The following is a 25,436-nucleotide window of genomic DNA, read 5'->3' on the forward strand; positions in this document are numbered from 1 at the left end:
TCAATTCAAGAAAAGTTCTGTTCGACCTCTCCCATAGATATTTTAAAGAATACAGTAATAAAGGGGCCTCTAGGGTACTGGAACTCGGTTATAGAATAAACAGGCTTTGTATGATCTCGAATGAATGCACCTTGCATGGCAATTGGCAAAACAAATTAATTTTACAAGAGGGTTTTTTTTTAAAAATTATAAAAATGAAGGACCCCATATCATTTTCAAAAAATTTAGTATTTCCGACCTCTTAAATATTTATTGACGCATATCAATCAACGCCGAATTAAATACAGATTTTTAAAAAAAATGTTTCATTGTTTCAGGCATGAGTCATGACTAAATAGACAGGAATTTGCTAGATAATACTGCGCAGGATAATTGCCCGGACTTGGAAAAAGAAGTTTTTACCGTGTTAATTTCTCATTATAAATTATAACATCTTCCATGACTGAGGCACAACATCGAACGCGTGCAAAGCGCAATTATAGGAAAAGTTTGTAATCTAGCAACCGTGCCTACTTTGAATGTCATAAGACAAGCACATGGGACATGGCGTATGTTGTATAATACTTGTAAATTATATACCAAATACCCATTAGTCATTACTCGTCGAAATTTTACCTGTGGGTGTTACTCTTTATCGATCGGCGATACGTATTTTTTTTAATATGAAGTTAGTAACAAGTGATAAGATCACCTGTATGACTTCTATGATGTTAGTAACAGTAAAATTTTGACAACTGTTGCGCAGGAATATTGTTCTAGGTATGAAATATATTGAAATATTAAAGAAAATCATTAAAAACTTAAATTGGTAATACTGAAATGATTGGTGTCTAGCAGCAGCTCTAGCTATAGCATGTAGTATATACACTATAAAGACATACAGTGTATTGTGTTTTCTGTGTGCATAATAGTGTTTATTATTTGGGTAATTTATTAATGATGACATATTAGCAGTAGCAATAATTATCTCAAACTATAAATTCATGTTTATTAAACAACAATTTTTGTTTTTGTACCAGTGAAGTGATTTGTTTGTAGCTTACGACTTACTACGCATACAATGTATAGTTATACAAAGTGCTCTTAAGTTGAAACAGAAGTGCGCGTAATATTATAAGTAATTATTATACATATTATACTATTCTGTACATTTTGTAACTAACCACATTTTATTAAAATATATTTTAAACGATTTATTTTATTCACTCAAAGTGTCTCTAATAACTTCGTGGGAAAAACTACAACAACAGAACTTGCAAGGTGAAGACTTTCAACGTATATATGGTGATCATTTCCCCATTGAAGTACGTCAGTTGCTATCACCCTGGTTTGAAACTAAAGTTTGGTAAGATCATATTCTATTATTAAATATTGAAACTCTAGTTACAACTATTTAATTTAGATTGAGTAATTAATGAACCGTGTATCTTATTTATAAATATTAAATTGCCAATTATTTAGAATTAAAACAATTATTATAGAAACAAAATGTTAATATTGGCATATAATATTTAAATAATTATAACCAATTTCTATATTACTTGTACATCAACTTATAATCGATAATTTAGATAATGAGACTGTGGCAAATATAATAAATCGGCATAAACGCAGTTTAGTTCCTAGTCGCTTTTTTCAAAAATGTTTTTTTGTAATATATGTATTTTTTATTTTGGAAACTATGGTGAAATCAAATTTTGGCGGTCAGACTTACTTTAAAAGCTATGAGCAAAATCTTGATTTTTTATAAGTGCAAGAACTTCATAAATATCAAATTTTTAAAATAATTGTTTTTCTTCAAATTACATATTTTTTTTTATGTTTAAAAGAATGGTGCAACCAGAAATGAATATCATACTCTTATTTTTTAAGTTATGAGCAAAAACTTAAAATTGTTATCAACTTTTGTATCATACTTTTTATTATATTTAAACGCTTTTGGTAAAATCAAAATAACCCTTGCGTAATTACTTTTTGAGTTCGTAAAAAACTGTCAAGGTGACTTTTACGTGCGAGTGACACTATATCTTGACGGTTACTGGCCGATTCGACGTCCCGCATTTCCTTCAAGCTTAATTTGTGACTTGATGCTTTTTTTTATACATTTCTTATTTTATTCTTAAATTTAACTGGACTTAATTTTAAACCTGTTGACTCCCTCTAGACAGTAGCCTGCAAACCTGGAATATTTTTAGTTTAGCAGAGTGAACCAACAACACTTTGTGACCCTCGCTTTATTTGACTTAAATTCAAACTTGACCTAACTTTAAACCTTTAACTTCTCCTAGAATTGTAGCGTGTAATGCTCGCACTTAATACTTGTAATAAAATCGCTATACATTATATGATTAATGTCAATGTCCCACATTGCTTCGTCTTTTATGGTTGTTTTTTTTATTTTTACACTTATTAAGTATTTTTGGTAAAAGTTCACTTTAAGGGGTACACTATTTGATGTGATTTTTTTACCACCTTGTAGTGTTTTTACGCTGATTACGAAGTCAGAAATCGGCGGACTCTTCCATGTCAAAAGTTATAGCACTTAACATTTTTCTGCATGTACTACAGCAGGCAATGAGCGACTAGGGTGGGCTAGGTTTGGGTTCTATAAGTCAATGATTGTTTGCATAACAGTATCGGGTTAGTTTAGTCTTTTACATGAGCTATTTTTTGCTCAAGGGTTTTAGGGACATGAGCCCCTTATCCTAACCAGGTGCTCGATTCTTAGGCTCCCGGAGCTCGTGGTTATTGGGAGTCATTTTATAAAGTTATAGGTTTACAAATACTAAGTAGGTGTAAAAAAAAGAGGGGGGATTACCAAATGTTGGTAGTAACTATCATAATAAAGTGCATGCCCGGTTGTAAATTTACTTTATGTTGATTTTAGGTAGAGTTACAATTGTAATTTTATTATTATTTTTTTTTTTTTTTTCAATAAAGTTTCAATTACAAGCCATCAGTGTGTCAATTTTTCAATTTTTTGTTTTTTTTTTTCTACCACACTACATCAATTAGATGAGATACAGTGGCTGGCGTTACTACTGTGGGTGCAGGGGGGCCTCTGCTCCTGGGCACATTCTAATGTAGGGCGTTATTGTACGGTTTACTAACACGTTAACATGTAATATAGGGCGCAAAAAGAAATGTCTTGCGCCTGGGCACTTAAGTCTCTAGTTACGCCACTGATGAGTTACAAGTTTTAAGTCAGGTTAAAAGTAAAATAAAAAGCTAACAGAAAAGCCAAGACAGTAACGTTTGGAAAATCAATGTTTTGAATGAAGTTTTATATCTAAAATTATATTTTATTCATTGCACTATTTTTTAAAGTACATGTGTATTTAAAATATAACATATTACTTGTCTAATAATAAGCTTTTGGAAACCAAAACCTTTTGAGTTCTACATCAAAGCATAAGTATACCTATACTATGTAGATTAGAGTAAAATTATATGTATAAGTAATATGATAATATAAATAGGTACTGGTTTCTAAAGTGATGCTACTTAATCTATTGACAGATTTAGATTCTGTGTAAAAAATTCTAAATAATTAATGTATTTTGGTTTTTGTTGCAAAATCATATTCAATGTTATTAATAAATATAATATAAATAGAAGAAAAAGTGTGGTTTTATTCAACTAAATAAAGTAGTTTTCTCAAATAATGTTTTTTTTCTTTTTAATACATTATTACGTAAAAACATGACGAATAATAAATGTTTTGTTCGATTTTATTATTTAGAAGAAATAATATATTTAATTTATGAAATAATCAGATAAAAAGTTTACTAAACCATTTTTTTTCTGTTTTACATCAATGAGATATAATGCTTATTTTAAATTGGTTTTCCTGGAACATCCGAATTGTGCATTGATAATTGGTTCTGATAAAAAATAAATATGTTCTTAACACACAATGCATATTTCTCAAATAAAAAAAAAACTGCAATTACTATTTTAAGTGACCATACATATAACAACATAATATATTAAATTGTGTGTTTTATGAATTCTTATAAATAACTTATAATATAGCTTATTTAATTAATAATTGTTTATAAATAATTTATTTACTAATATTTTATGGTTCTTACATTTCATAGGGCTGACATTGATCCCGATAATTTAGAACACGAAAACTACATTAAAGATTTATTTGTTTCTTTTGTGAATGAAATAGTAGCTAAAGCTAATTCTATGGTTACAAATGACTTGTTTGTTAACAAATTGAAATTGATTGACACTGCCAAGTTGTACAAAGTAAGAATTGTGTTTTTTTCTTAAAAAATAATATTCTATTTGTGTATTTGGTATTAAGTTCATATATAAAAATATAATATTATAAATAATACTTTTTTCTCTTTGAGAGAATAATAATTGTATAAAATTATACTTTGACAACTTTTTTTTTTTTAAAGGAAAAATATTCACAAAATCCAAAGGAATTAATCAGAATTATTAAGAAGTGTTTAGAATCAGAAACAATATTGGCTCAACAAAATAATGTAAGTATAAATTTTTTTTTTTTTAAGAAAAACATTTTTTAAGTATATAATGTAATTAATTTAATTAAATTAATGAGAAATAAATAGTTATTATTATTTACAAAAAATCTCAAGCGCTTAGTGAACTTTTGGACTTTGGTATTTGATTATAATTATTGTTATTAATATCATCTAGTCACTAATGGAAATAAACACGAAATCATCTCAAGAAATGGAGAATGTTGAAATAATGCAACAAATGGATTTGATTAGCAATCACATTACACATACAAATGAAATCCGCATGAACATTCAGTCTGAAATTGATTCTTTTAATATTTTGTATGCAGAATGTGCCAAATGTACCCGTATGTTTCAAAGATTTTCTTTTATAAAAATTTGTTTGTAGTATTTTGAAATAATCATTTGCTTTTCAATTTTAAAGAACACTTGCAACACATGAGAAACCAAAGAATGAGTATCCCTCAAGGTCCAGAAATAGAACGTAAATTAAAACAAGAAAAAGAGCTGTACGAAGGACAACTAAAAACACAGTCATTGAGTCTCAACAACGCTCTTTGTATTTACATTAATAAATTAAACGAATCTTTAAATTTGCTCAGTCCCGTACAAAGTCATATAATCGATAAAGCTTTGATTCAGTGGAAACGTGAACAGCAGTTAACTGGTAACGGATACAAATACATCAAGGATATAGACGTCATACAGATATGGTATTTGTTGATAATTAAATTAGTTGAAGTGATTTTAAATACTAATTATACATATTATTATTATTATTATTTATATTAAAGGTGTGAAAAGTTGTGTGATTTGATATGGATAACGCGCTCACAAATTAAAGAAGCCGATCGTTTCAGAGTAAATTTGGGTCGTTATTTTGAATTACCCCAGTCATGTGAGATTATAAATTCTCTTCTAGACTTGACCACGCAACATCTAGCATCTTTAGTATCCAGGTATAGTTGTGAGAGAGAAAACTAATAAATAAATTAAACTTGCATGTTAATAATAATTATTATCGTTGTATAGTACGTTCGTTATAATAACTCAACCTCCACAAGTTCTAAAGACTAATACGAGATTTGTGGCCGAAGTACGTTTACTGATTGGAGGTAAACTGAATATCCACATGACTTCTCCCGTGGTATGTAAAGAAAACTATCTTGTTGTTTATACTCTAAATTTGATGAATACTATTTTTAAAATGTGTTGATTTTTTTTTTTTTTTTTTGTCTAAGGTTAAAGTTTCTATAGTAAGCGAAACACAAGCAAACCAAATAATTGGCAGAAACAAACCAGATGGAGAGTCATGTGGTGAAATACTTAATTGCTCAGGAAAAATGGAGTACCAACCGGTACAGAGACATCTTTCTACCAATTTTCGGTGAGTAAAAACTGTTATAAAATTGTTGAAAAAAAATATATATGCACTGCTAATAATTATTTCCATATAGGAGTATGCAGCTAAAGAAAATTAAGCGTACCGAGAAAAAAGGAACAGAATCCGTTATGGATGAAAAGTTTTCAATCTTATTTTCTTCCAAGTTCTATATTGGCAATGAACTTCAATTTGAGGTAAATAAAAGGAATATCACATTAAGAGTCTATAAAAATTAAACAATATTATGTATTGCATTAAAAGAATTTAAGTTTTAAATAAATGTAAATTAAATATTTATTGTTTTTTTTTTTCATCACAGGTATGGAATTTATCTCTACCTGTTGTGGTCATTGTACATGGTAATCAAGATCCTCACGCTTGGGCTACTGTTACATGGGACAATGCTTTTGCTGAACCTGCTCGAGTTCCTTTTAGTGTCCCCGACAAAGTACCATGGAGAAGTGTTGCAGAAGCGTTAAACATGAAATTTTTTGCTGCAACTGGCCGTGGCCTTTCCGATGAAAGCTTAACATTTTTGGCTGAAAAAGCTTTTAGGTAAATTTAATTTATTACCTTTATTATTGTTATGTAGTATTTTAGGACCTCTCTTTAAAAAAATATAGAAATCTTATGTGGTAATTTTTAATTTACTGTCACGTTTTTATAGAGATGGTTATAATTTAAATACATTACAACTGCCTTGTACTACCAGTTAGTTGAAAACATTTCAATGAATAACATTATGGTTAAGTAAAATGTTCTCACAGTGTTCAATGACATAGTTTTTAAATTTATAATTATCGACATTAGTACACAATATGTTTTACTTAGTCAATGATGAATAAAACACCATCTATTATATAAATATGACTCTTGAGAGGGGATGACATTCATTTTGTAATGTTTTTTTATTTAAAATTTTTTTACATTGAAATAAAAAGCATTATTTTTGACACTAATAGAATGCAAAACGTGGATTTCAATCATATGGTGTTGTCATGGTCTCAATTTTGCAAGGAACCATTGCCACAAAGAAGTTTTACATTTTGGGAATGGTTTTATGCTGTGATGAAAATAACAAGAGAACATCTGAAAGGACCATGGACTGATGGGTTTGAAATTATTATTTAATCTTAAGTTGTTATACATGTATATAATAAAAATATATTAATTTGATTTTTAGAGCAATTATGGGATTTATAAGAAAATCTGATGCCGAAGAAATGTTGACTAGATATGCTACTGGTACATTTTTATTACGTTTTTCGGATTCAGAACTTGGCGGATTAACTGTTGCCTGGGCTGGATGTAAGGATCTTTGTTTTATAAATAAATTGTATAACATATTATTAAAAATGCCTTTGGTTTTAAGCTTCAGTTTTTAAATTGCAACAAAGAATAATCTTAATATGCTATTTTTTATTGAATAGACTAGACGTAAGGTTTAATAATTTGTAAGCCTTTCTTTTTTTAATTACATTACAAATGTTTTCTATCTTATGCTTAATAAATAATTAGTTTCATAGTATGATAATATGTATTTTATATTTTTTTTTTTAGCAAACGAGTCTGACGCATATAGTTTGCATCCCTTTTCAGCTAAAGATTTATCCATAAGGAACTTAGCTGATAGGCTTTTGGATTTACCGTATCTAACTAAATTGTATCCTGATATCGATAAAAATCAAGCATTTGGAAAATATTATACACAGCCGCCAAGTAGGAAAAAATTATTTTATCAAGATATTTTTTTAAATTTACTTTTATATTGTGCTCTTAAACTGTATTTGAAAAAGTTAAATTATTCTATCGTATTTTTTTTAAGCAATCGTCTCATTGTACATGCTTTGGTTTTACAATTTTCAGATGTAAGTACACCTGTGACAAGTAATGGATATTTGAAACCACTATTGGTTACACATGTACCTGGGTGGGGTGGACCAGGAACCAACGGACAAGGAATGAACAGTTACCCTAATACGCCACAAAATCATATGTTCCATGTAAACAGTCCAGGAAACTGTAGTATTAGAGAAACGTCATCTGTACACAGTGAACCAGTGAATAAGTATGTAATATATTTTACACAAATAATTTATTATATTTTAAAATGCACCGTTTTAGCTTGAATTTGGTGTGGTTTGAATAAATAAAAAAAAAATTTAAAGAAAAAATAAAATTAGAAGAAGTGAGTGGGAAATAGTATATTTATCTAAAGTAGTGCCATAGTCATAATTTATTATAGTCAATATATTTTATGCAAAGTTTTATTTTAGCATGTTAGAATTTTTTAAATGTTTATTTCTTTGTTTGGTGCTCGAGGGCATACAAATTTTTCACTCAAGCTTAAAAACATATTTATGTGTAACAAATATAATAAAATGTCCTGACAAATCTCATAAATATTATTTTTAATCAGTATACATACAAATAACTAATCTCTCTAACACTTAATTAATTTTTTCTAATTTTAATTGTGTAAATATCTGACTTAAATTAGCAAGTATGTTCTTCTGTTTTTTAAATTGCTCTAATTGATACGTGTAATGTTTGTAGAATTTCTGTGATATACTGTCATAAAGACTTTCTAAGAATTACATAAACATTTTCTATTGTTCTTTCTATCATTTTTCACATAGCATGGTATATGACAATGAACAATTTATTTTTTCATTGTCTTCAACCAATTTGATGATTAAAACATAATTTTAGCATTGAATTTTCAATTTGCCTCATACGTAGGATCTTTAAAAAAAAAAAATTATGTAATACGTAATTGTATGATAACCCCCCTCACTTCTAATATTAGTTTTTAGATAGGTATGTACATACATATTGATTATAATATATTGCTTTAGAAATAGTATAGAATTCTTATTGCAATTTGGTAAAATTGATTGACTTTGAACAATATTGCTAGAAAATTTTAATAAATCAAAGATCAAGTTACCCACACTTGTAAAAATAGTTAAATATAATAGTATATATTTTATTAGTTAGTGGTAGAAATATTTGAACTTTTTAATGTTTTGTCTTGTTACTATCTTTAGACACTTCTTATTTTAATGCAAATTATGATGATGTAAATGCTTATTTTATTTATTTTTTTATTCATAAAATATAAAATAATGAGATGCAACTTTATTTATAAAAATGATTCATTAGATATATTATGGCAATTTTTCCTATAAAGTTATTTATCTTAATCATTGTAAAAAAGTGCCAATTAAGGTATTTTCATGACAATGGGAGCATAATAAAAAAATGATCATTTGAGATAGTAATTTAAGTTGAAATGTTATTTATTTTATGATAAAACTGGTACAATAACATGTTTAACCACTATAAGGTTTGAGCAATTTTTCTGGTTAATAATTCAAATCAATCAATACAAAATTTTATTATTAAAATAAGATGCTGTAATGTATGATTAAGAGGACATCATACAGGCGATTTTCCAAAGTTAAAACATGCCTAGGCAGAATTCGTTTTACTTCTTGATGATTTTAATATAACAAAAACGAAAGATAACAAGATTTTAGAGACAATGTCTTTAAAGACATCAAGATTGTCTTTAGAGACAATATCCTTTTTTGTTAATAAACCTAATATTTAACATTTAAAATCTCATTTTTTTACTTTTTTAAAATAGCTATTACTTTCTTTCATGTTATTTTCAAAATTAGATATGCCATTGTCTCTGAAATGTTGGTATCATTCGATTTCATAATGGGTGTTTTTGCTTTAAAACAACCATGGACTTAGTAAAACGCATTCTCCGTAACTATGTTTAGATGAAAAAAAAAAATTAAAATTGCTGACTAAGATGCTGTGATAGTCCCAATAATAAATTAACTGCCAAAAAAGAGTTCTAATTACTAAACAAATAATTACACATAACCGTTAAAGCTTCAAATTAAGATTTTGCAAAAAATTACCTATACGTAACGCTTTAATAAAGAAGGGGTATCACATACTCTTAATGTATTTTAGATATTTTCAACTTAAATTGGTTGACCAACATTTTATAAAAAAAATTTAAAGAATAAATTGACAACTGTGGCTGACACCATACCATGCTCGATGTTAACTTTCTTATTGAAAAGTTTATTAATTTTTATTATTCTTTAATTTGGAGAAATAAATAAAGTTTATTTACTCAATATAATATGTCGATGAAGCTGTTTTTGTACAGTGTTAATGCTCTTATTTACAGCCTTTTAGTAATAATAGGAGTAGTGGTAGAATTGGTAGTAGTGGTAAATAAAGAGAAATTTTCCCTCGAGTTTTAACAAATTAATAATATTAACTAAAAAACTACCTCTGTTTTATGAATATTTTTCATTCAGTCATAAAATGCAAGCTATCCCTTTTTTTCTGTTGCCAAAGATTAATTGAGTTGAACCTACTACCTACTTAAAAAAAAAACATTGTAAAGTATTAATTAGAAAAATTAAGATTTTAAATATTTTCCATTATGCTAAGTAATTTTCATGCAAAAAAATATATCACTTGCATACATTTGAATGCACTATAGCACTTTTGATGATTGTTTATTCACTGCTTTTATTATATCAACCCTTTGCTTCTTAAATTTATCTATGTAGATTCTTTGAAATTACATTTTCTACAAATTTTCTTTCTTTTGTAATTCATATTTATTAATTACATAACGTGTATATAATCTTTAAAAAAATAATTTTTTTTTAAATTTTGCTTTCACTCTGCAGTACATCTGACAGTACCGCTCAAGGTCGTTTTTTTCAGCCGACATCCTGTGACGGGATTTTGAAATGTTAACGCCCGTACTTTTGGTCCTGGGACCAGGTAGCCAAGTCAAAATTAGAAGTTTTATGTTTTCCCCCATAAAATATTGCCTCTTAATCTTTGATATTCTTACTCACCGCTAGATTAGAATAAGAAGCCTATTATTTTATGATAATGTTCCTAGTCATAATCGATTACCTTTTTACATATTATATACTATTAACTGTATTTTAATATTTAACATATATAATCAAGTGTGTGGTTACTGGTTGAATTTATTATTAGATTGAGATAACTATTATAAAAAATAAATATAATTGGTTTTTGTTATGAAAAAAAAAGTAGTAGTGAATAATTAGGAAAAAAAGTTAGTCTAGAAATTATATTATGTATGTACGTTTAATTATATTTAACTATATAAACATGTTTAAAAGGGTGTCACACTATTGCTTATTTACATCTAAAACATGTTTTTAGAGAAGCACTATTCTAAAGGGATTGAGCAGTTTAGTGTGCATAAGTACATTTATACAAAATTAAAGATCAAGAATTGATAAAATTTTGGCATGAGTGGTTATAAGACTTTTAAAAATTGTATGATTGAATGTCATAAAATTCAGCTCCTAAAAACTTTATCACTAATGTTCTCTATCAAAATCTAGATAAAGTTTTGATTTTAATTTTGTATAAATGTACTTTAATGCTAAACCTTTTCCGTTTCTCAAAAAAGTGCATATTCAAGATACATTTTTATACAATAATTGGTTAACAAATATTAAATATTCATTATTATGGATTTATTTCCGCTTTGATAATATATATCTGAAAAAATGTTAGTATATATTAAGTTTATTTTAAAAATGTCTACAATTTAATCCCTAATAAATAGGTAGTGTGTGACGCCCTCTTAATATTAGCATTAATTCTAGTTCCTCGGTGTTAACTAGTTTGAATCTCTCCATCATTATTACAAAATATATTATACTACTATTTATTGTATCTATTATTAATATAGTAATGCCGTTTACAAATTAAAAACTTAAATAATTTATACATGAGTATTATTTTTACTTGATTGGCTTCTAAAAAAACAAACAAAAATTGTTTTGCTTATTTAGTATGATGGCATTTGGCAATGACTCCTTAGAAATGGATTTTCCTTCGAACTTAAATGACATATCGCATGTGGATGAAGCGTTTTTTTAATACAAAATAAAACAACTATTTAGATGTGTTAAATATTATTAGATTAGGTAAACCATTCGATGTCATAGTAATATTAGTGCATACACTTAACTGCTTATGTTAGTGATCAACTATTTTTATCTTCTATTAAATGTTCTTTTTTTTCTAATTTATATTATTTTAAACGTTTGACATTTATTGTATACTCGGTGTTATGGGACACCCCAATATTTCGACCTGAGTGATTTTTTCTTTTACAATTTTTTATTTCTATTATTATTATTATTATTATTATTATAATAATTACTTTTTTTTTTTACCGCCATAGATTTATTATTTTAAAAACGCATTTATTATTATTATTTTTGTATATTATTAAACATTTTTGTGATCATCAAGTCCTTATGGTGCCTAGTAAACAAACTGCTTCGTTTCACTATTTTACTTTTATTATATTGATTGTTTGATATTGAATTTCCATCAATATTGATCAGGTTATTCCTTATATTTGGTTTTGTACTTAAATATTATATCTATGTTAGTCATTTTTTTTTTAAATTTTTTTTTATTAATATTGTTGTGTACAGATGATCTATCGAGTATACTCACTTAACATTTTGACATTTCAATTTATGTAACTGTACTACAAAAATCTATTTATACTTATTATTGATTGCATCTATAAAAAATTAATGCATACTAAAGTTTTTTATATTAGGTATTTAATGGAGAGTGAGTATTCTTATTAATCACATTGTGTTTTCCCATAATAATTATTGGATCCCGTTAAAATACAAAATTATATCTACTTATTGTATCTTAATGTTAAACTAAAAAAAAAAATTAGAGCATAGAACAATTTAACATAGTTTTTTTTAGATGTGATTTTATTGTAATTGAATAAGAATGATATTCATGTAAAAAATATTATGTCCTATGAAAATAATTTTATTATAAGAAAATCGAATGCTACACTAGTTTAAAATTCTAGGTTTTTTACGATACACATAATATAATAATTCTGAATGAATAATTGTAATTTTTAATATTTTCAAATTTAGTTACTATAGACGGTATAATTTATACGTACACTCTTTCACTCTGTTAAGATATATAACTCAATTAAAAGTAAAACATGGCTCAACATTTTATTGGTATTCAAAATACATGGTAAATAATGTATTTTTTTAATTGAAATGATTTTTAGTCAAATATTCTAATATATTTGGACAAAAACAGAGTATTTTATGCTGAGTGAAGCCAATCGATTTTCCTTCTATGCTATTAAATTTTGACACTGTTTGATGTACTTTAATAATGATACTTATTTTTAAGCATTTAATACATACATAATGTGTTTTTTCATATAATACACAATATACCTAAGATTCTGTATGTTTTTTTAATATTAAAACTAAATGGGTATTCAATGAATGTTTTTTTTTATTCTAAAACACAAGTTAATTATTTTTATATATTACTTGATATAGTATAAATTATGAGCAGGGGCGTAGCTAAGAGTTTTTTTTTGGGTAGGCCCACTATAAACCATTTATAAACAAAGTTATTAATGATTATTTGTATTAATAATTATTTTTATTTTTTACCAGGTCTACCTACTGGCTACGCCCCTGCCTTATTGCTTCCGCATCACATAATATCATAGTGTATTCGTGTAGGAAACCGAATAACTATCCTCTAGGTAACAATATGTTTTACTGTGTAGTGTTTTTATTTGGTTGATCCTTGTGTCCTTGTACGCGTATAATACTATATAACATTTATGAAAATCGTATATTTTTCAGGGCTCAAGTAGGTATAATATACCTAAATAATTATTACCTTATAATTTAACTTTTTTCATAATTATTTCTTTTCATCTAAAATCGTTTGTATAATGATTATGATTCTCGTCAACCTATTCGATGTTTTTTCTTGACAGACTTGATAAAAAATTCAATTATCAAGACTATTATGTTCATTTGACCCGTTCATTGACCGTTGTATTGGAAACCCGGCTTAGTAGTTTATAATTTATTTATACTATCACACAGCCAATTGAGGGGTGGGGGCTGAAGCCCCCTTAGCCCCTCCCCTGGGTACGCCACTGTACAATAGCACATTCATTAATAAATTATTTTATTATCAATTTAAAAACCGGAAGAAATAAATAATTTTGATTTTTCAGTCATTAAATGTTTGATACATCGGAGCACCTTAATGTTGACACAACTTGCAAGTATTACCTACCTATAATTTGCACTACAATTGTATTTAAAATCAATATTATGTCATAAATTATTTTCAACAATTATGATAATTATTATTACACCTAGATATAATTTCATTTTTATTTTTACTCGTACTTAGAAATATTTAGAGAGAATAAAATATGTAGTTTTTCATTATTTGACTTGAAAATGGCTATCTTGAAAAAAAAAATATGTAATAAAAAAACTATTAAAAAAAATAAAACAGGTAAGTGCAATAAAAACCTTATATTACACCATTTGCTTATAGCGCAAATGAGTATAAATTATTTTTAAAAAAAAATCTCAAAAGTTATTTCATTTGTCAAATCTTTGTGGGCCACCTGTATATAAATACAGGGTGATTCATTAAGGATAAGACACTCATTGTTTCGGAATATGTTAATATTTTGAAAGTTTCTATCACCAATCCTTGAAGGCCAAAAAGGGGGATTTTAGTTTTTTTTTAAATGGCAACATATGTTTTTAACTACATAAATTTGTAGACAAAAAATAAAAAAATATTTTAGCGTTTGAATTTTCATTTATTTGTTAATTTGTTATGACTTTAAAAAGATTTGATTTTTGACTGTATTTCTTAATATTTTCAATCGTTATACAAACACGAGTAGTTTTATTACACGCATAAAAATAATTTGATAAAGTGGGTTTGTAAAACCAACCTGTGTACCTGTGTTGGAATAGGTAATCTGTAGATAAGAACCGTTTGTCTATCATTATTTCAAAGTCTTTTATACCAGTGGCGTTTTTTTGTTAGAGTGTTATCGCCAAATGGACAATGCGAACTTAAATATGAACTTTATGTGCTACCGGTTTTGGAAAACCGAAAAAACATGATAATTATTAAGAGAAAATGTAGTATCTTAACAGAGGCATAGCTAATGAACAAATAAATGAAAATTCAAACGCTAAAATATTTTTTAATTTTTTGTCTACAAATTTATGTAATAAAAAATTATCAAAATATAGTACAATGTGTACCAAAAAATATTGGAAAAAAATATTTCTCGGAATATATTAATATTCCGAGAAAATTAGTGTCTTATCCTTAATGAATCACTCTGTATACATATTTATTAATTAAATATGTCTTAAAAAGTCAACATGTCTTTGAAGTATCCATTATTAGTATATTTCATACGAGTTACGACTTAATTTGTCAAAAATCAAAGAATTTCCATTTGACAAAATAGATAATATTATGCTTTATAATTGGTCTATGTTTTTATTTTATTACGTACAGTTAATAAAAAATATCGCACGTATTAAATAATTACTCATCTAATAGAGAATAGTCGTATTGGTAAACCTTATAGTTAAATAATATTCTTTTTAAGAAGGCGGGCAGTACTTGGACTAGGATATGTTGAAAAGTTTCCGTCCAGTACGCGCTATCTGTTTGTCAATACTTTGACCTATTCTTGGTTAAGTATGTTGCAAGACGTGAAACCAATTAGGAAGCATACAAATCATTGCGTGGGCTCTACTTATGTAAAAATACTGAAAGACAAGCCACCGGTAAGCACACTACGTAAATTTGACTGTAAGTACAATAAATTGTCTATAATGGTAGTAATTATAACCGAAAAAAAAAGAAGTGCGAAAACACTATAATTTATAATTTGCTTGAAATCGACGCATACACTAAAATTAAAGATCCCAAAGTTTGTACTTAACAAATATATTTTATTTAAAATTTTACAAAAAAAAAATGATGCGTACCTAATGATTTTGTAAATTAATATACATACATATGTACAAAGTCATATATATATATATCATATGTAAAACACAATCATGATATTCATAATGTAGGTATTTAACAAGTGATTATAAATGTAGTATTATAATAATTGTATTATTATAATTGGTATTATTAATTATTTACATAAAAAATACGGTAATACCAATTATAACTATTGTCTATAGATTATAAATATTATAGAATATAGATAGCCACTGGCATGTATTTTTTACTGCGCGTAAATTTTTACCGTTGTATACAAGCTATACTGTTTGGCGGTAGATACCCTGATATTATTTATAGTCAGTGTTATAACTAAAGTTATGAATTATTGTTATTTTTTAACAATATGGTAAGTGTTTGAATATCTTGGTAAAATATAACTTAAACAGGGTGCTGGGTGATCATTTTTTCGTGAACCACTCAATATTTCGTATGGTTTAATAAGAAATTTAATTTTTTTTCAGCATGGAACATCATGCTTTAGCCTTGGCCCCCCTAGACCGAAAACGACACTAAATAACGACATTAAATTGCGATACTAAAAGTAGCGTGCCTACTTAAAATGTATAATCTTTATATTTCTATGTATATAAAAGAAGAAGTCCTGACTGATTCATAATCAACGCACAGCCTAAACTAAGATCGGTAGCTAGCGACTTAAAATTTTCAGAGTATGTTTGTATTATAGTCTAGGCGAGCAATAAGAAAGGATTTTGAATAATTTTTATTTTAAGGGGTTGAAACCAATACCTTTAAGCATTAGTACATCATTCATCCGATCGCCATGAAACTTTGGGAAGTTGTTGAGTACACTCCTGCGAAGGTTTCTGGCATAGTAATTTTTGAAAATTTCCCCCCTAAGAGTGGCCTTAAACAAAAATTTTGTACTTTAAATACGAAATATTTTTCGTTGCTAACCCAACACTTGGCTTGTAACCATGGTAACTACCATTTGTAGTTATTTTACTCAGCCCTGGCAAACTAAATCCTGGGCCACGCCGGGTAGGGACAGCCTGTAACATATAAAGGCGCGTATTGACTACGCGCCATGTTTGCCCGCGGTAAAACGTTCATTTGCCGCGCGAGCCAATACACATCAAAACTTCTATTTAAGTGCGGCAAATGAGCCAACAACCTGTTCAGAACCATCCCGAATCTCGTTCAGTTTTCACGAATCATCTATGGATGTTTCACGTGCACGAGCAGCTGTCGCTTTTATTGTGATGCATCATATTATCCAAAAAAAACCTAAACGAATAGTACAACTATAAACATTTTTTTTGGTATCGTACCTTTATTATCACTTATAGTCATCAGATTAAAGATCAGACAAACTAATAAAAAAATGTATTCCAATTGAAAGTGATTTTATCCGAAAGGACTAGTACAGTAGAGTATAGGCATCAAAGCAACGAGGGGACGGAGAGGTCACGTCTACAGGAATTATAAATAAAATCACTTTCAAGTAAACGCTTTGATGCTTATTTGTAAATACAGCACCTCAATTTAATACTTTCTAACTTTGCTGGTTTATACTGTGCTTGGTTTGGACTGTACTGGCTTGAAAATACTAACTACCGATTTGTATCGAAGCGGTTTTTCGAAAGTGATTTTATCACTTTCAAATTTAAAAATTCCTGTAAACCTGTGACCTCCCCGTCCCTACTATACTGGTTTTTAAAATTATATTTAATTTAAGATAATTTTTTTTTAGCTTCGATGTAATGGTGAAAAAGTATTAATTTTACAATGTGTTTCCCCTCCCCCCTATTTTTTGTATACAAAAATGTAATAACACAGTTATTTAATGTCTTTTAAAATAATTTATATTCAATTGCTTTTACAATCTCCAGTTTCGCATCGAAGCATGTATTTGAAAGTGATTAGTTATAATAGTTCCTAAAAAAACCCACTAACTTCATTAATCTGGTTTTTTTTTAATATCCATTTCTGTAAACACACTTAATTTTGCTCATTCCTTTGAGCACTTAATTATAATGTTTTTTTAATTAATAACATCTACTGCCCTCTTCAAATAAGCAGATCTTGAAAGTTGCAGATAGACATTTGTTTTGCAGTGTTGTGGCAACCAAACCCGATATTTTTAGTACAGAATTTAATGTCCGATACCATATGGCACATAAAACAACCAATAGTAGAAATAATAATACACTTTGTGTATTATAATAAAATTGCAACTGGACAGCTATTTAATATAAAATACAAGTTTCATAAAAAAAACATAACACATAATAATAATATGATATATATATTTAAACATCTTTTTTTTTGTTCCATGATATTTTAAAAATTGAATAGACAAATAACAAGAAATGAGAAGACAAGGTTTTATTTACATTATATTGTCTTACTACTACAATTGTGTTTTACTCATTTCCGAGTTTTATTGGTTGGCGTCTTTGCTAATACCTACAGCAGCTGCTCTAATGACACGATTGTGTAACTTGTATCCAATTTGTGACACTACAACAACTAACCCTCCTTTTTTACCTTCAACTACCTAAGAAATTATAATTTTGAAAAATAAATACATGTTTTTTAAATTTATTATATTGCTAAAAATGATTACTTGTTCAAATAGAGCTTTATGTTCATTAGGATCAAATTCTTCATTTAATGGATTAACTGATACTAGTCCATGTCTTTGAAATATCTGAAAAACCAAATACCAATCATAATATATTATATAACATTGTAATATTTCAACTACAATAAAAACTGATGTTTGACTATGTATGTCGACTATTTTTCAACTTTCTTGGATGCTCATCTTGTAAAATCTTAAATAAGGTGTATTTGATAAAAATCTCTAAAGCAACTTAAGATTAATTATATCTAGGACTAAATATAAAACATATTATTTACTAAGGTAACTTGATTAATGCAAATAACTAACCAGGCTACATATTTGCATAAGTTGAAAAGACTCGTTTTAGAATAACTGTTTTTATATAGAAATATTGTGAACAAATACAGTTGTTGTTGATTTAATTTTGAAAGTTCTTCAAAAAAATAGCCATAAATTATATATTATTCTATATTTGTACTGGAATCAAATGATCAAACGCAGTAGCTCTAGCGCACCCAGTTAAAACACCTATACAATTGCTCCACAATTCGTTTACTAACATTTTTAAGAGCGGTTGTTCTAAATTAAAAGAGAGGAAGAAGTAATTAACTTGTATGAACATAAAAAATATACTAACCGTTTGTAGCTGGGATTCTGTTGATACTAGGCCTTCATACAAATGTTTTAAATGTGGATTTCTATCAGAGACTTCTTCTTTTGGTACTAGTTCAGTAGCTTTCCCCAAACTATCAGCAACCTACACAATTTTTATTGATAAAAATATGAATATAGGCACACATTTTTATACCTTACATCAAGTAGATCTTTACAAAATCCTTGAATAGCGTAGATCTTGGCATCTGCTATTTGTTTTACAGCTTGCTTACGTGTATTTTCCATTTCAGCTAATGATCTTATGAATTTGTCCTGAGTAAAAAATAGTAGTGTACATTTAATTTACAATACTGTAATAAACTATTGTGATGGGTATTATTAGACTAGATATCAAATTATTCAAAATAAGTAAATCATTATTAAAATAATTCAAATTATTATTTTTATATTCAAAATATTTGTAACCGAATATTTTATTTTTTAAATTCTTATCGCAAATACGTAAAACTCCATTATTAATATATACTGTTAACGTGTATAAAAGGAGTAAATTTGTTTATATAAATAATATTATTCTTAATATTAATTTTGTTAAACTAAATTTAAGTAAATAAGTACTTAATTTGTACCCTAAATGTTCTTTAAATCTTGATTTTAATATAAAAAAAATAATATTACAAACCTTAAGAACTTGATTTTCTTCTAATAACTGTTCATTTTGTTTAACTATATCTTCAACAGTTTTTTCATCGCTTTTCTTTGTATCATTATTAGTATCGTCTGATCCTTTGCAACGAACTATGTTATGACCCAACACTGAAGTTACCCTAAAATAATTTTTAAAAATTGCAAAAAAAGGTTTAAGATATGTAGCTTAAACAACAAATTATAATAATGTTGTGAAATACTTAAATTACCAGGCTAGTTACAAAAAAATAATCCGAACATTAGACTATATTCTTAATATCTCACCTGATTTCTGATGCCAAAACATTACTATATAATGATTTACCGACTTTAAAAGACTTCATAAAAAAAGTCATTGTGAAATATTCTTATAGGCAAGTACCGTTAGTAGCAAAAATCTGATGAATATATAACTTGTACTCCGTGCGGTAGCCGGGCAGCCGTGTGGTTTTAGCTTCAGTTTCACAATTTAATGTAAGATAACTCATAATTGATAACAACTATTAAGAAGATTCCCATTGGCCAATTTTCTCCAACACAATAAAGTCATAGTAAAATCACAGGGTAATAAAAATATAGGTATATCAACAACGACTAGTGATAATAACAAAATGGATGTATGGCTGGTCCACTTAAGTCGCTATAACTGGTATTATAGGTCCAGACTACAGAATCGTGAAATAAACATACTTATTAACTATTTATCCTAAATCAAGATGGAAAGCAATAATTATCTTTGAAATTATTATTTTAAAAAATCACTGGAAAATTAGTATAGGTATTGGGTAATTATTTTATTGTTAAAAATCGATTACTTTTCAATCATTATTTATCATTTAACATATTTTATAAAAATATACCATAGAATTACTGTACTCGACGATATCTGTATTTTATGCTCTAATGGCATGATTAGAGGGGCTTAGTTGATAGTTCACTCGATACTTAAATTCAATCCTGCTAATAAGTTTTCACTTTTCCATGGTACTAAAGTGTGTGGCTAAGCATCATCTCCTTAAAAAATTGAAGACAATATTACGTCATTGACTCCAAAGTTAAATTGAAGTGAAACAACCGTTTATTAAATAATGAAAAATTTAACAGCTAGTTCGTTAGACAATTTGACCTGCGACACAACGTCATGCGTTGCATTTTCAGAGCATAATCATATAAATAAAAGAATAATTTGAATTTGTAATAATTATAGATGAGGGGAAAAATGCAAATTATATTAAAAAATAGAAATAATCCATTTATATAAATTATAAATTATAAATAACAAAATAAAAAAGTTATTTTACTGTTTGCAAATGTATGGTTAAGCTGATAGGGTTTTATCTTTTGATGATAACATCGATTTCTGTTTACACAATACATATTTTGATCAGATAAAATTAGTAATAATATAAAAAATGAAGCTAACAAATAACAATAATTATAAGCTAATATAAGTAATATAATAGCAGTAGGTATAATGATTTATCTTTAATGATTTTTGGATAGTGCAGATATCAGTACGTCAGATATGTTAACCTAATTTATTATTAGTCAAATATTACGGCAGTAATAAGGATATGAAATAACAGTATTTTATAAGAGACATAAGAGAACCAACAAAATGTCTTCTAGTCAACATTTGTAACTAATTTATTGTGAATGTAAGTTTTATTTAAAACAAGGTAGCAGTACTAAGTGATTTACATAAAGTGCACAAAAATGTATAAGTACCAACTACCTATGTAATTTTTTTCAAGTTTAGAATTATAATAATTTGTCTTTAACCATTTTATTTTGACTAAATTATAAAACTTGTTCGAAAATTTCGAAACATCTAAAAAATAAGTAATATATATTATATATTTACATAGTATTTGCATATAACTACATTCAGTATTGTTTTTCATTTGTTAATTTTTCTTTTTTTTTTGTTACAAGAATTAAACGAATAAAGATATCAAAACAAATCCTGTGGAAAACATAGATGATTTTCGTTTATCTAAATTATATCATTCAATATTTTAATTCTTTTAAAAATTCTTGAGATTTATATTCTTTCTGTGTTTTTTCGAGAACATTTTTGTATTAATCTAGACTATAAATTTTACTGTTTTTTTAGATAAGCACCACAAATAGTCACTAATAGTGTGGTAAAAATAATTACTACCAATATGTAACGTTCATATTTCGTTAGGTTACTTAAAATTTTCAACTATTCTTTATTTATCAATGATAAAAAGTGTCTATACTCTATTCAGAATAAGAATGAATCGACGGCTGACTTGTGCGCATGGGCGTGGCGTCACTATGAGCAATGGGCCTCGAACACTGCCGCCGGTGGGCTACAGCAGAAATATAAAATGGGCGGTGCCTGACTGCCGCCGACGAAAACTGGTCGGCCGCATATTCATTCTTATTCTGAATAGAGTATATTTTTAATTTATAGTAAATTTAATACAAACTGTATTGGTTTTATTCTAATTTAGCTATTGATATATTAATTATAAATCTTATTTTATTGTGTACTATAGGTTATTTTGTAAATTATATGTGTAAAAGAAAGAAGCAATTATGAATAGTCAAAATTTTGCCATAGCAGAAAATCTGATACCATCATCATACATTCAACAATCTGTTAATGCACTAAGAAACAGAGAAAATCTAGCCAAAACTCTTATGGAACAAGTATGTTTTGTAATTATTAAATTATAATTTCTTACTAAGATTAAATTTTACTCTATACAGCGTAAATGGCCAGATAATGGATGGGACGATGCATCAATTGAATTGTTTCTTTCAAACTTAGCACTCATGGACAGTAATAATTTTAGAGAGCATGCAGGTGTTGGAGAGCGTGAAGGACGCGTCGTTTCTAATCTAGTTGCGAAACGTCATTATCATATGACACATGGTATTGGTAGGTCAGAAAATATTGCCGAAGTTCAACCAAACGCTACTGGATCTAGCTTGATGATTAAACTTGTTAATGCTATGCTTTTAGAGTCCATCCGATTTATGGGTAATTAATTAAAAAATATTCAATATAACAAGTTATTTTATTTGTTGAATCTTTGTGGGACACCTGTATATACTTTTTAAAATATATATGTTAACTTTTGTTTAGGCGTTTCCAGTGCAACTGGTTGTTTTATGGTTCCGATAGCGACTGGAATGAGTTTAATGTTATGTTTGTTGACATTAAAGCAAGATAGGCCTGGAGCAAAGTTTGTGTTGTGGTCTAGGATAGATCAAAAATCATGTTTCAAGTGCATAATTAGTGCGGGTGTGTGTGACTAATTTTTGGATGTTGTTTTTTTTTAGAATATTTTCCTAGAATATTCTATGTACATAATTATTTACCACTATACATTGTTATTCTATGTATATTTTTGGATAAAGTTATTATACTTAATTTTATAACTGTGTGGTATTAGGTTTGCAACCCATAATTATTGATCCAGTACAATGTGGCGATGAACTGCACACTGACGTACAAGCAATAGAGGCACAGCTTTTGACTATCGGATCTGATAATATTGTGTGTATAATGAGTACTACCAGTTGTTTCGCTCCAAGAGCATCAGACTCGCTCGAAAAAATTGCTACTTTATGTCAAAAATATAACGTTCCACACTTGATCAATAATGCATATGGTTTACAATCTACTCGAATCATGCACTCAATTCAAGATGCATCCAAGTAAAATCATTATACAGCTCATTTATTTTAGTAATATTTTAATAGCACAAACATTTTTTTTTTATATAGAAAAGGACGAGTTGACGTTTTTGTTCAAAGTACTGACAAAAATTTTTTAGTACCTGTAGGAGGAGCAATTATTGCAGGATTTGACAAAAATGTTTTAGAAAAAATAACCAAAAATTATCCAGGTAAAGGAAAACGATTAAATTTGCTGTGTATTATTACATTTTAAAAAAGATATCTGGTCATTAAAATTGGTTCTAATTTCACTTTTTATTTGTTGTAATTTTCAGGAAGAGCATCTTGTAGTCCCGTGATGGATATTTTTATAACATTGCTGTCTTTAGGCACTAATGGTTATAAAGAATTAATATCTCAGCGTAAAGAAGTACACCAACATTTAAGAAACGAACTCGGGAAAATTGCTGCTAAATATGGTGAAAGATTATTGGATATTCAGAATAACCCCATTTCCATAGGTATACAATTTATAGATTTATAAGTGTATTATAATATATTTTATGTACAATATAAATTGTACACAATTTTTTGTACTTTATGAATACACGTAATTTTATGTCAAAAAAAATTTTAATATTTATTTTAAACACTTAAAAATGTATGTTCTTACAGTTCTTTATTTTTGTGCTTATTATGTATCATTTATAACACTTACCACTATTGATATATTATAATATTACTATCTTCATATTTTCAATTCATAACACAATTCAGAAACGCTAAACTTTTTTAAAATTTTTATTATTATTATACAACTGTTAACTTATACAAGTATACAACTGTATTATAAATTCTTTTGTGTGTATTGAATTTAATTTATGAAAGAACATTTTTCTAGCGATGACGTTAAAATCTTTAAGTGTTTCAAATGGAGCTGAATCGGACACAAAGAAATTAAGCCAGTTAAGTTCTATGATGTACATGCGCCATGTTACAGGATGCAGAGTCGTTTCTTCAGTAGAAGTAAAAGACGTTTGTGGATACAAATTTGATGGTAACTTACACTTGGTTTTGACTTTAATAGTTAATCCAAAAATAATGGTTTTTGTGTACTATAGTGTCATATCTGACAATGTTTTAAGTCCTTATACTTTTTCTTTCAGGTTGGGGCGCACATAAAATAAATTATCCCTGCCCATATATCACTGCAGGTGCATCAATAGGAATTACAAAATCTGACATTGACTTTTTTGTACAAAAGTTAGATAAAGTAATTTCCAGATTAAAAAAAACACCAATTTCTAATATAGAAACTCCATCGTCTTCTGAAGGAAACGATTCTACTTCGATACGGCGAAAGGCCACAATTGCATCTAGTTACCGTAGTGCTGTGAATGGAGTCAATTCGATAGAAGACGGTAGCTCGTCCACATCTCGCACGTCTAGTGTTGACAATTTACGTAAATAACACTGAAGTTTTTGTTAAGACACCATTTTAATTTAACTATATAAGTTTGTAAAGTAAGTTAATAAATTTATTTCTAGTCAATTTTTGCTTGTAGGGCATAAAAAAAAGATCTCGAGTAGGTAATTTGTATTATTTTCATTATTGAACTGTTTATAGACTGTTAACTTATTAATATCCAACTATAATAATACAATTTCTCCTCGAACTTTGGTAAAACGTATTATAATTTTGTTTTTATACTTTAAGACTATTAATGAAAAACCGTGATTAAAAATTAAAGTTGTGAAGTTTTTTTCGCTAAAGCCTAACCAGACATTTTTACTAATGAGAACCTAGTTTACAAAGCTTCAAAATAGTAAATTTTGAGATTTTTTTTATACAAAATATTTTTCTATATTTTTGAAAATTTCATAGAAGTATGAAGCACAAATTGTATACATACAATTTGTAGTCGAACATTTTTTGTTTTAAATAATCATTTTCATTAAAGTTCTAGGTATATAAATATAAGTATTATAATCATCTATTTTGCTAAGTGTAGATATTATGTAACAGCTT

The 25,436-nt window shown here is 27.5% G+C and overlaps 3 protein-coding genes across 4 annotated transcripts; 2 read left to right on the top strand and 1 right to left on the bottom strand.

Moving 5' to 3' along the window:
* Positions 1-824: 824 nt before the first annotated feature.
* LOC126833934 (signal transducer and activator of transcription 5B-like) lies at positions 825-12,672 on the top strand. Of its 2 annotated transcripts, XM_050565527.1 has the most exons (17): positions 825-925; positions 1,020-1,117; positions 1,213-1,345; positions 4,104-4,260; positions 4,419-4,505; positions 4,681-4,852; positions 4,930-5,218; positions 5,300-5,464; positions 5,538-5,652; positions 5,747-5,892; positions 5,963-6,083; positions 6,209-6,444; positions 6,852-7,001; positions 7,073-7,197; positions 7,450-7,608; positions 7,756-7,957; positions 11,775-12,672. In XM_050565527.1, coding segments are annotated over exons 2-17 (2,346 nt in total). In that variant the 5' UTR covers positions 825-925; positions 1,020-1,116; the 3' UTR covers positions 11,863-12,672. The 2 variants fall into 2 exon arrangements, with proteins under 2 accessions (XP_050421484.1, XP_050421485.1); XM_050565528.1 differs by lacking the exon at positions 11,775-12,672 and adding an exon at positions 10,620-10,871 and having other exon boundaries at positions 830-1,117.
* Positions 12,673-18,108: 5,436 nt separating this feature from the next.
* LOC126833411 (grpE protein homolog 1, mitochondrial-like) lies at positions 18,109-20,213 on the bottom strand. Its single transcript, XM_050564735.1, has 6 exons — positions 20,036-20,213; positions 19,746-19,890; positions 19,262-19,375; positions 19,086-19,205; positions 18,449-18,532; positions 18,109-18,379 (listed from the first exon to the last, which is right to left on the bottom strand). The coding sequence occupies exons 1-6, from the start codon at positions 20,104-20,106 to the stop codon at positions 18,263-18,265; spliced, it is 651 nt and encodes a 216-aa protein (XP_050420692.1). The 5' UTR covers positions 20,107-20,213; the 3' UTR covers positions 18,109-18,262.
* A 930-nt stretch (positions 20,214-21,143) lies between these two features.
* LOC126833329 (O-phosphoseryl-tRNA(Sec) selenium transferase) lies at positions 21,144-25,224 on the top strand. The gene is made up of 9 exons (XM_050564595.1): positions 21,144-21,408; positions 22,279-22,432; positions 22,493-22,766; positions 22,872-23,030; positions 23,182-23,446; positions 23,516-23,637; positions 23,743-23,928; positions 24,309-24,464; positions 24,574-25,224. The coding sequence occupies exons 2-9, from the start codon at positions 22,319-22,321 to the stop codon at positions 24,876-24,878; spliced, it is 1,581 nt and encodes a 526-aa protein (XP_050420552.1). The 5' UTR covers positions 21,144-21,408; positions 22,279-22,318; the 3' UTR covers positions 24,879-25,224.
* The last annotated feature ends 212 nt before the right edge of the window (positions 25,225-25,436 follow it).

Source organism: Adelges cooleyi, unplaced genomic scaffold (assembly GCF_023614345.1).
Source record: "Adelges cooleyi isolate 19-005CV unplaced genomic scaffold, UGA_ACOO_1.1 ACOO_flye_CR_arks_rails_tigmint_CR_PRNA_2, whole genome shotgun sequence".
Classification (NCBI taxonomy): domain Eukaryota; kingdom Metazoa; phylum Arthropoda; class Insecta; order Hemiptera; family Adelgidae; genus Adelges; species Adelges cooleyi.

Bases quoted from the DNA above. Each gene is read 5' to 3' on its own strand.
- LOC126833934 (XM_050565527.1), top strand. The intron at 5,465-5,537 runs GTATAGTTGTGA...ATCGTTGTATAG, and splicing joins CTAGCATCTTTAGTATCCAG to TACGTTCGTTATAATAACTC. The intron at 7,958-11,774 runs GTATGTAATATA...TTGCTTATTTAG, and splicing joins CACAGTGAACCAGTGAATAA to TATGATGGCATTTGGCAATG.
- LOC126833411 (XM_050564735.1), bottom strand. From the start codon at position 20,106: ATGACTTTTTTTATGAAGTCTTTTAAAGTCGGTAAATCATTATATAGT. The intron at 19,206-19,261 runs GTAAGGTATAAA...AAAATTGTGTAG, and splicing joins TTTGTAAAGATCTACTTGAT to GTTGCTGATAGTTTGGGGAA. The intron at 18,533-19,085 runs GTTAGTATATTT...TTGGTTTTTCAG, and splicing joins CAGAATCCCAGCTACAAACG to ATATTTCAAAGACATGGACT.
- LOC126833329 (XM_050564595.1), top strand. From the start codon at position 22,319: ATGAATAGTCAAAATTTTGCCATAGCAGAAAATCTGATACCATCATCA. The intron at 23,447-23,515 runs GTAAAATCATTA...TTTTTTATATAG, and splicing joins TCAATTCAAGATGCATCCAA to AAAAGGACGAGTTGACGTTT. The intron at 23,929-24,308 runs GTATACAATTTA...ACATTTTTCTAG, and splicing joins GAATAACCCCATTTCCATAG to CGATGACGTTAAAATCTTTA.